This window comes from Protopterus annectens, chromosome 1.part0 (assembly GCF_019279795.1).
Source record: "Protopterus annectens isolate FY-2018-M chromosome 1.part0, PAN1.0, whole genome shotgun sequence".
NCBI classification, from domain to species: Eukaryota; Metazoa; Chordata; order Ceratodontiformes; family Protopteridae; genus Protopterus; species Protopterus annectens.
The window spans coordinates 1,084,232,849-1,084,244,988 of NC_056725.1; the positions used below are offsets into that span (position 1 = coordinate 1,084,232,849).

The following is a 12,140-nucleotide window of genomic DNA, read 5'->3' on the forward strand; positions in this document are numbered from 1 at the left end:
ATTGGAAGAGGCACAGTGTTTGTTCAGTTTGAAAAAATCTTGATGGTCTTTCCCCTGTCTTATCAAAAATGGTCCCATAACTTAAAAAGATAATCTAGTTCCTTTCCAATATATTCTTGATGTCATAAACATTAAAATTTTAAGCCATAACCTAGAATCTATATAGGACCTACTGTTCATGCTGTTATCATTGACTGGACTGATCTCATGATCCTTCACCAGTGGGCAGCAAATTCCCATCTCTCATTCTCTTTAATACCTACCTGCCGTCCATCTTTTTTATACTTATTTTGTAGCCAAAGCCTGGAATGCTCTACCATTAGCAATTAGATCTAGTCAAAACCTTGAAATATTCAAAAGTTCTTTACAAGACTAGTTCTCTTCTCTCTGGGTCTGCTCTTACACCAATCCCCCATCCTTTAAAACATGGCGACCACTGTTTTTGAATTATTCTTATTTCTATCTCTCTTTTTACCTTATAGTCCTCTTATGCATTTTAATGACTTCTATCCATACTGTGTCTTGAGTACCTACTACTTTTATGGCCTAAGTGTCATACAGTGTTTAGACATTACTTGTCTTACTTTATAAGTTTGTTCAGTTGCAACTGTTGACAAATCCAATTTTACCTTACATTATCTAATTTGTATTTACTTCTCCATGAACATGTTTGATATTAAACTCTTTAAATGTTAAATTCTGTTCTATGTTTATGTTTTTTGGGGAGTTTTTTCCCCTAGGCCTCCATTGAAAATGGGCTCTCACTGGCCTAGTGGACTATCCATTTAAACAACTGCCAATAAATAAATAAATAAATAAATAAATGCAACCGCCTTTGATAACTCAGAAATAAGATCACTGGAGTATACTCTCACTGAAAGCATGTCTGACAGTTTTTCACATTCTAATAAATATGTGCCAGGTTTAGGTACCATCCTGGCTAAATGTACAGAGTAACCCTTCACATCCCCTTCTTCTGATGTGGGGGATAACAACTAGTAAAAAATAAAACTGAATTTGACTATGCCAGATTCCTGTAAATGATGACATTTAGTAACATGTCACTAAGAAAATAAAGATTCAAATATTAAAAAGTTATCAGTTATGGTTATGGCAGATTAATATTAAAATCAAAACAACTTTACAGCATAACAGAATTCTCCATAGAAAAAACACATTTCTACAGTGCCTGTTTCCTGTCAGTTGTCAGGGAAACTGTCCCTAAGCTACAGCTGCCTTCTTTCTAAATGCACCTTTATATGTTGGTGATTCTATGTTTTCTGGAAAATGTATACTAATTTCATGATGATTTTCTTTTACTCATATACTAAGATTTTGACTTCATACAAATATATCGCAACATCTTTGTGTCTTATACAATCGTAATTTAAAGGCAATAGAAGGGTTTCAGCATTATAGTTTTAAATCTTGTTCAGCACTCAGTTTGGTGTTACTAGTTACAGCAATATATTGTCCATACACCTGGAAATAAGATACAGAAGCTTCAGTCAGGAAACAGTGATACCTAAACAAATGTAATGGTGTAACATATCTACTGCTCTAGGTTTTCAACTGTCTTTGAGGGACAGTCTGGAGTCTGTGATCTATGTGTGGAACTGAGCAATATTCCTGATGACTAGCTGTCCCCTCATGGACCAGGTCTCAGTTGTCTTCAAACCCTTATCATGTCATTTAAGGGGCATTATTCAGTTAAATCATCTTTCTACAGTTAAAGAAAATCATCAAGAATTCTCAAAATCAAAACAGATACCAAAAAAACACTCCTCATGCAAAGTAGGCCATTTTGCTACATACCTACACATCAAACACCCCTTACATTTGCAAGTCTCCTTTATGTTACTCTGTAATCCATCTGTCTTTTCACTCTGTGATATATTTTGTATATTTTCCTCTTTTGTTGGTAAACTTCCTCACTTCTGGCCAATATGCACCAGCTGTTACATATAATATTTTAATCAGCTTGTATAACTGTGTAGCTTCTGCAACTTGTACATAGAAAAGGAGATCCATATGAAACACTATAGTCACTTATAAAAATACTTCAAGTAATGCTATTTTGCATTACAGTAATATGCATCCAATATATTTGAAAAATAATTTAGAGGATAGTGTTACAGAGTGAAAAAACTTACCACATGTACCACTGAATTAGATTGTTTGTTAAAGGCATTACATGAGAGGTTTCTTTGTAAGGGTTATCCAAGTGGTGCCATTAGAAACATCATTGACAATATTCACAAAAAACATGAACACTAAAGTTAAAGAGGTAGTTGAAAACAGAGACAAAAGTTAGTCCACAGCAATGTCCTTAGTTTTCTTTTTTCCCACTGACAGTGGCATGATTAAAAATATTATATGCAACGACTGTTGTATATTGGCTGGAAGTGAAGGAGTTTTATAAGTTGTGGGAGAAACCCCTCATTTATCAACAAAAGAGGAAAAAATATAAAAAATTGCAGGGTAAAAAAACAGACGGAATACTGTGCAACACAAAGGGACTTAACATGTATGGTGTGTTTTGTGCACAGACATTTTGTAGAAGGGCCTAATTGTTAGTGTTTTTCTACTTCAAGTACTTAAGCAACTCCAGAATTATTTTATAGGAGCTTCATCTTTTGTGGTTTACTATGTTCAGTGTGTTTTACTTGTGATTTATATTACACAGGGAAAACCAATAGAACCTTAAGAAAAACGTGTTATGAACATCATTATGCAATTAAAAATAAGAATGTTGAAAATGCTTTAGAAAAGCATCCTACCACATGTGGGATTCAAGAAGTTCATTTTTTTCAGTTGTTGATCATATACCTAATAATTTTAATGGAACTAAAGATGAATTGGAATTTTATGAAATTAAATGGCAGATTTTTTAATTAATGCTTGTGTTATGCCAGGTTTGAATAGTATCATTAACTATTCATGCATTTTAAAAAGAAATAGAAGTTGGTAAGGTATAAATAATATTGACAAGCAGGAGTGACTTTACTGTCATGTTTCTTTTACATTTTTGGCATAAACAAGTGTGTTATTGTGTAAGTTGTTTATTCTGAAGAAGTTCTTTTGTGGTTGAAAGTGCTAAATAAATTTTTAAAAAGTAGGCAAGTTACTCTGCATGAAGAGTGTTTTTTTTTTTTTTTTGTATCTCTCAACAGTTGCTGTTCTCAACAGTTGTGCATATTTTAAATAATGGGATTGTGCTGAACCTGATACATGACTCTGGAAATCATAGTTATTTTATATAACAAAAAGTTTATCCACAACCTACTTAATGCAATGATTCAATCTCATTAAAAAAACAAAAAACAAAAATAAAAATACACTGTGAATGAGAAAAGAGCCGACAATAGCATTTAATGAAGTATTTTTGTCTCACAGTAGCCACATGCAAAGACTTCCTTCAGAATTATTTAATCTCATTTAGAATAAATAATTTAAAGGCTGAATACCAAAAATGTATGGCCATCTTATAGCCTATCATTGTATAAGAAACATTAAAAGGATATTAAAATGTAGGAACTGAGACAAGTTCATTTTAAAATGTATTCAATGTTTTGTGTTCACATTAACATTCAGGAATTGTCAAATCACTTCTTTCTTTTCTGATAATGCTTCATAGTGACCAGCCCTAGCGTTCTTATCAGTGTTTCCTGCCATTCTGAAAACAAACTTTTTAAATAAGTTAAATTATAAACTTTGCTTCATTAAAGTATTTTGGATATTATGTCATCATATGATATTTAACTTTTCTTAAAAACAAGTACTTAATTTTCTTGTGCTTTTTCCCATCTGGAAACAACTGCATATCATACACTGTAACATACATTGCACACTATTACAATTATAATGTTTTGGTACAACAATGATTCTCACTACATGTTGATGGGAATTATGGCAGCCTTCATTCATGAATCTACAATTTGAACAGGAACCACATTTAAACATACCCTTAAATTTCTTATGCATTCATGCTGAATTGCTCCCTTTCTAAAACAACCTTAAAATTACACTGCCTGCTACAAATAGATTTAGACTTGTCATCCATAGCCTTATACAACTGTTCACTGTCCATCAACACTTTCAATTTATTGTTAGATTTTATAGAATTACTTTTCGTACTGTGTGCATTATACATTGCTGACTCAAAATCACCCTCTCATTCTGTGTAAGAAAAAACAATATTGCATGCTTGTGTGTTTTTTTTCTTTTTCCAAAATTCATCAAGATAGTTTATATAGGTTTTGCAGGACACCAATGTAAAATGCAAAATTCATCAGTTTAAGTATTTAAGTCCATTCCTGCATGTAGATTTATATATAAAAAGAATATTCTGCAGAGCTATGTGAAATGCAAGAGTCTTAGGTCATTGTCACTGCATGCTATATAGATTACTTTGTGCAAATAATTTTGTGGCAGTAGTCTACAGGTTCTGCGACAGGCCTAGTCATTAAATGAGAAGTCCCATCCTTCCTCATATGCCATGAAGAAGGCTCTTGTTCTGAGCTAGCAGTGGGGATACACGTTTTATTAGTGCTTGGAATTGCCATCTGCTAATCTTAGAAATCAAATCATTCTAATAATTTTCTAATTTGCTGTCTCCCTTTTTTTTTTACCAGCAACAACATTTTTGCCAGTGAGCACAGTAAAACCTTTTTCTTATTTAAATATATTCAGACTTTTGTTGAAAGGTTAAAGATCATAATAAAATGAATAATCTAATGTTTATGTATGGGGTATCTAGTAGGACTTGGAGCATAACATGATGCCTTTGTTGAAGTTACATGAAAGTACATCAAAGGTAAAGCCACAAAGCATATGAAATTTTATGGTATCTTTTATGGAGCTAATTTCAACTGATTTGTTTTAGGAGTATGATTATGTTTAATATATGATACATTTTACAGAAAATACATGCATTAGGTACAGAATAAAAATACTCACGTGATCCATAAGTTCTCTGACCATTCCATTCCACTGCCCATTAGTGTCATCTGGGGCTCCATATTTTCCATCTTCCACTAGCCTTATTTCATAGGTAAATCCAAGGATATTAGCTAGTTCCTTTAGCAGGTCAATGCAGTATCCCTCAAATCGATCGTTCCCATAGAGTGGTTTATCAGACTTCTTAAACATAGTGTAGGGCTCCTCCTGTCAAGGTAACAGAGAAAGATCAGTCATAACTAATGCAGTTTCTTAACAACAGATGCTTTCAGTGATATCAACAATCAAAGGCATTTTAACTGCCTTTCAGCATCCAAGAGAGCAAGCCTTTTATCCTTCAGTGGCCTTGTTCTTTTTCAGGAAAGAAAGAAAGGATTACTCATAAAGCAGTAGCATTTTATGTAGTATGACCTTTAAAATGTACTGTAGTCGATACGTTCTCTTTAAAGCCTTTTTCTAGCAACACAAATTTTGTCAGATTTTAGAACAAAATGCATTTTTTTCTAATTTTGAGTTTTTCTTAGAATGCAGAGCTTGTTTTAAGATGCACAGTCTATAGTCTGATCCTATAGTTAAATTCATAAATATAGACAGTGACCATTGCAAAATGTACTACTGTGAAACGATATTAGTTTTCATCAGTCAGAGAGTACCCTTTACATTACATCTGTACGTTTTGTCTTGGGATCCTAAGAACTATAATTTGATGATGTTACATGGTTTAGTTGAAGCAGCACTTTATGTGGTAAATGATGTGCCATCATTTTAAAAATGCTGACTGATAAGAAGATTAGAAGTGATTGAGAAATGAGCCTGGCATCTGACACGATGAACTGAGATTTTGTTCTGGCCCAGAACTGTCAAGCAGTAATTTTACTTGGAAGCAAAGATAATACCTAAAGAGTGTGCTGTCTGCAAAGATTTCTGCAGCTAGACATTCAAAAGTAATGTTTTTTTGTAATGTCTTGGATAGACAAGTAATGAATGAAACAAGACGGATTATCAGGATAAGAGCACTGATTGACTATATTGCTCAAGGACCAGTGCTTTAAAGTCTCCATCCCTATGAACATTCGACCTTTCATTCTATAAAAGAACATTGTTAGTTCATAGGTTGGTACTAGGCTATCAGCCCTAGGGCTTATACAAGCCTAGCCAAAACAATTCCCTGGATATTTATTCCCACAATATTTACTTCTCTGGACCCCTGTCTAGCAGGGTGACTGACATGATCCCTGGGGTGAATTTCCTATCTCCCATCCAATCATCAAGGTTCCTTTTGAAGAGGGCCAAGGAGGCTCTCTGCTTGACATGTATGGGCAGTCTATTCTAGAGTATGGGGAGTCTCTGGGTCAGGAACCTATCCCACCAGCATGTTTTGTTCATTGTGATGACAAGGCTTAGAGCCCTAGAGCATGTGGCTCTGAGGATTGCGATTTCTTTAAGTGGAGCATGTCCAACAGCTTAGGGTTTGACATAGCCTTGTATGTTAAACAGAGATCGCCTCTGAGTAGATGATATGCCACAGAGTATAGCTGGAGTTTTTTTAGATGGTCAGCATATTGCATCTGCTTTAGGCCTGTGATTCTTTTAGTGAGGTATTTCTGTGGCCTTTCCAGCTGTTGCAGATATCTTGTGAGGTACATACCAAACGGTGCATTATACTCTATAATGGGTCTAATGAGGGATGAGTACATTGGGACAATGACCTCCTTTTTTCTGGATGAAAAGCCCTTAGTGATGAGGTGTGCCACATAGAAGGATTTCCTGAGTGTTGTGGCGATGTGGTTATCTAAAGTGAGACCATTGTCCACCTGTGTCCTTAAGTCTCTCATCAGACTTTCGATGTTTAGTGTACTGCCACCTATGTGGTAATTCATGGGTACAAGTTTTTTTTCCGAAGGGGATAACTATACATTTCTTGGCATTAAGCTTGAGCCCATGGCTCTGGCACCAGGCATCTGTTTCTATAAGGCCCTTTTGTAGAATATCCACATCATTTGGGGATTTAATAATGGCTCCCAGTTTGCAGTCATCTGCAAACTTTGTTAGCCAGAGTCCCTTAATGTTGGCCTGTACTTCAGAGAAGTAGATGCCAAACAAGAGTGGTCCCAGGACTGAACCCTGAGGTACTCCACTTGTCACTTGTCTGGAGCTGGATTTGGAGTCGGCTACTTTTTCAGTCTGGGTTCTGTCAGTGAGCCAGTTGGCAACCCATCGAGTGATGTAGGGATTTATGCCCAGCTTAATAAGATTATCTATGATTCCAGAGTGGGGGATGGTGTCAAAGACCTTGGTGAGGTCCAGATAAGCTGTGTGGACCACCTTACCCTTGTCCACAGCTCTGGAGACTGAGACGAAGAAGTCAATAAGGTTCAGGAGACAAGATTGGCCCTTCACAAACCCAAACTGGGTGGGGTCCAGTGTTTGAAGGTTGCCAATGTCGTTGTTTATAAGTTCCATGATAATGTGTTGCATGCCCTTGCAGATCAGGCTCATCAGACTGATAGGACGGTAGTTCCTGGGATCCAAGATGGATCCCCCCTTCTGGAGTGGGATAACTGTAGCTGTGCGCCACTCAGTGGGCATGAAGACTGAGGTGAGGCTATGACACTTAGGTGAGGTTCCAGTTCATTTTGTAGTTCATGTAGTACACAGCCTGGGATGTCATCTGGTCCCATGGATGCTATATTCTTAGCTTTGGAGAGTGCATTTTTTACCTGTGTGGTCTTTTTACTGGAATTTGGCAATATTTTGGTATTGAGATGGGCCCTTTAGGGGGTGAGAGGGGGGTGAAGTTGGCACTAAATCTATCTGCCAGGATATTGGCAATATCCTTGGGATCAGTATATTTAATGCCATTCTGTTGAAGCTCAGAGCAGATATGAGCATTGCCATTTAGATTCTTGACATAACTATAGAATGCCTTGTGGTTGTCTTTGTAATCTTTGGCAATTTTATTTTCATAACTAGCTTTTGAGGATTTTATGAGGGATCTCAGCTTCTTACTGAGGCTGGTGAGGGAGTTTTTTGCATCCTGGGATTTTCCTCTTTTCTGCAACAGTTTCTTCCTTCTGTTGTATAGTTTGTTTATAGCAGGGGACCACCAGATTGGCTTCCTTTTTCTGGAGGAGAGCATCTTGGTTCTATTTGGGATGGCACGATTCATGCATGGGTGGATGTGCTCGTACAGTGCCTTAGTGTAGGATTCTGCAGTCGAACATTCAGATTCTATCTGCATGGGTGTCATGAAGTTTGTCACTTTTGACTTCAGTAGCATGAAGTTGGCTTTGGAGAAGTTTTTTAAGGAGGTTTCCTTACCTGGGGGTGGGGGTGGGATGTGGATGTCAAGGGTGATTTGCTTATGGTCAGACCTGACCAATGAGGGGGTGACCACTGGTGTGGGGCATCTATCTCCCATGTTGGTAATGACCAGGTTTAGGATATTGGAGCCCCTGGTGGGACAATGGATTAGTTGATCCAGGGCACTGGAATTTATGAATTCCAAGAACCGTTGGGAAAAGGAGTTGGTACCCAAGTAGTTTTCCCAGTTAATGGCAGGGTAGTTGAAATCACCCAGTATTAGGGTGTTTGGTTGTATCTTAATATTTTCCAGTATGTTTAGCAAGGTATAGTGAGAATCTTGGGGCATGGTGGGGGAACTGTAGCAAGCTACAATTTGGATAGACATTGTTAGTGTCACATTAAGATGGTGATTTCTAAATGCACTGTATACATTCTTCTCATCTTATTACAGTAAGAAATCTGGACAAAGCCACAAATAATAGGGGTGGAGGGGGACCAGAAATACGGACTCATTTTAAATATTGCTTTTACAAATTTAGAAAGTTGATAGAATAACAGGTTTTGCATTAGCACAAATTTTTTCAGGTATGTTAAGTTTGAAGCTTAGTTATGTACCATTATTTTCTGACATTAGTCCTAAATGATTTGTCAGTGATTTGCAAGAAAAAGCACAATTGATGAGAAATACACCAAAAAAGGGCTCTTCAGCTCAGTCAGACAAACCTGGTCAAAAATGTAAAATAAATAAATAAATCTGGACATTCTACAAAAATCTGAACAGTTGAGAGGTATGACTGCCTATAAAATATGAAACATGGGTCCGGTCAACAGTGTGTGATATTATATACTTTTTTGTTGGGAAATGTAACTCAGTAAATTGCATTTTTTGTATTACTGACATTTTATTTTTTAAACATAACCAAAAGTCAAGGTTTGGGTTTGCTTCAGTATTTTGGAATGCATCTTAATGGGAGAATAACATGAGGGTTTGTTTTTTCAACGTGAGTAATCCACATTTATTTTTAAACTTTATAAAGGTCAGTCTAAAATCAGCACATGACGAGCATTTGTTTTCAGGAAGATTTCACTCACACATTAAACAAACCCAGGCATCCAATGAGATATAATAATATTTCTAATCCATTTCCTAACTTAATACAGTGTATCACTATCAATGAAATCTCTGTGAATGTAGTGCCGTGCCATTTATGTAGCAATCAAAAACTAAAAGCCAACCACTCACATTGTAGTCATTGTTTTTATATTGCATGACTCTATAAGAATAGCTGCATAAACAGCTTTCAGCACTATACCAAAATGAGAAAAGTTCATTCAGAAATAAGATATAGTGCTTCTTAGAAAACACACACTATGTTAGTATGTCCATTCTGTCTGTGCTTGCTCCTTGAGAATGACACAGTCAGCAAATAATGCTATGAAATGTGTAATGTGTGATTGCAACTTGCCAATGCATTTTTTAACTATTTTCTTTTCCTTGGCCTGTATTACCAAGATCACAACTTTAGAAGACTACAAGCTAGCCATATAATGTACCTAAGGAAATATATAACCCAGAGCCAGGTGAGACAGATTTTTCCACTTCCGAAGCTGCGAGGATAAATCCCATTTCTGCCAATAAGTGTATGTTGACTATTACTCACATGTGTAGTTACTTATTACATTGCATTACCAGATTACTGCAAAATATGCTGAGCAATTCTCCTATGACTTGCATTAAACCTATAGGCATAAGCAATCATTGATGAGCACATGACTACAGGCTGAGATTTGATGCAGATGTCTAGATTACTACTGTACAAATTGCGACTCCATGAGTTTCAACTCCCTGCCATTTGATTCTTAAACAGTGTTGGCATTTTTATTGAAAGGAATTTTCTAGGAATTGTACAGGCACTATGTGCAATTTCATGATGTTTGCCACCTTTTCCCTCACAGTGCAAACATGGAGTCGATTATATTATTGGGGGGTGGGGAGGGGGCTGAACAGTGTTTTCTGGGATATTTTTCAGGGCGTTGGATTCAGGGAGTTAGAGCTTCAGCAGATCGATGTTCATCCACTCATGGTGGAAGTGGTGTATGTTTTCATTAGTGGGATTTCATTTTAAAAGATTAGACTAATGGGAGAGTGTCAGTATTCCACAGTTCTCCAAGACATTTGTACCATTTGGAAATATGATCAAATATTCATTAGTACTTGTAGAAGACTCTTTAAAGTACATAGAATTCTGCATTTATACTTTTTAGTATAATAAACGTTTGCATTGTATTAACACCACAAAGATCTAATGAGATCAAATTCCAGTCAGATTCCACTCATTCTATAAAATGCCACTTCATTTCATTTCTCCTCTAGTTTTCTGCATTTGTTTACTTGCCTCAAACTTTTCTCCATGAATATCCCATTTTGTCATATCTGTATTGTACTGACTTTTCTTTGCTATGGACTCTGTAAGCTGCTACATCGTATTACTTCATTCTGCCTTGTCACGTGTCACTTTTATGTTACCTCATGAGATCTCTCTACTCTATGTCATGTCAATCTAGACATACAGAGTTCCAATGCAGGAGGGGCGAGAGTACAAGTAGTTAGTGCAATAACTTCATCTAGTTTTATTTCCTAAAAAAAAAATTTATATATCCAGGCGTAAATCCTCTTCCTTCATAAAAAAAGATATACGATTTATTGATTAGCTCTTTCATCCTTGCAGACTTCTTCAAATCGTTTTCTTAGATCTTGATCTGGAGACACTCTCCATGTCCTTATTGTGTTCTGTTATAAAAAAAAGTATTAGACCAGCTGTACTCAAATGTATAAAAGGGATATGGAATCTCATATCAGGAAGAGATAAACATTCTCAATACTTACTGTTGTATGCAAGGTCAAATATGAGTGAAGAATCTTAAAACAGGATAGTGTGACAATAACATATTTGATTTTGAACTGTTGGTAAGTCATAGCTGTATATTGGCAGGAGTGCAGGGATCTTTGTAAAAAGAAAAATATTCATGATTGGTATTACGCTGTTATTATTGTATATTATATGTGTAGTATTTCAAATACCATGCCCGTCTTTGTTATTATGAACAATGCTAATTATGTATGATTCACTCTGAGGAAAAATGAACTTGGTCAGCTTTGCATGGAAGGAGGAATTATTTATTTATTTTTTTTACTGACGCATCTGAGAAAATATAATCATGAAGTGCTGGGTACATACAGACTGAATGGAAAGGGACAATGATGGATATTATGACTACTCTGACTGCTATGTGAAAGTTGCAATCAGCATCATGAAAGATTCAGTGACACTAACAATAGCAGGGATATTCTATCTGATAAACTGTGGTATTAGACAGGAAACACTGAGTCAGCTATCTTAATACACTGTTATAAAGGGAACTAGCTCAAACAGTAGAGTGCTTGCTTCAAATGTGAGAAGTAGAGGAATTGATACCCACATGCTCCCGCTTTTGGGAGTGAGAGTTGGTATAATGGTTAAGGTGCTTGCCTCACAGACAGAAGGCACAGGGTTTAATTCTGACCTTTGAAAGAGAAAGTGGCTAGATATAAAATTGCTAATGGGGCAGATAGCTTAGTACTTACCTATAAACCTATTATTATAAAGGGTGCAAGAAGGATGCTAGCTTTATTGAAGTCCCCAAAAGGTTGTTTGCTGTGTGACACTCTGCCTGAGGACAACCTGATAGATTCAGAGACATTAACATCTATCAGGAGAAATTATATGACTATGTGCTTAAACAGGGTTGATGCTGAGAGCAGTAAACTTTCTTTGTTCATTTCCTTTTTCTGAAGTTTTGAATTTTTAAAGTTGTGACTTGGCAACTTCCATTGC

The 12,140-nt window shown here is 36.2% G+C and overlaps 1 protein-coding gene across 2 annotated transcripts in view; it reads right to left on the bottom strand.

Annotated features, from left to right (window-relative positions):
- Nucleotides 1-12,140, bottom strand: part of GRIK2 (glutamate ionotropic receptor kainate type subunit 2) — a 3,358,677-nt gene that overhangs the window by 1,212,113 nt on the left and 2,134,424 nt on the right. For both annotated transcript variants that reach the window (XM_044064973.1, XM_044064981.1), the window contains exon 11: nucleotides 4,960-5,166. In XM_044064973.1, the coding sequence (XP_043920908.1) occupies nucleotides 4,960-5,166 (207 nt within the window). The remainder of the gene's footprint in view (nucleotides 1-4,959; nucleotides 5,167-12,140) is intronic.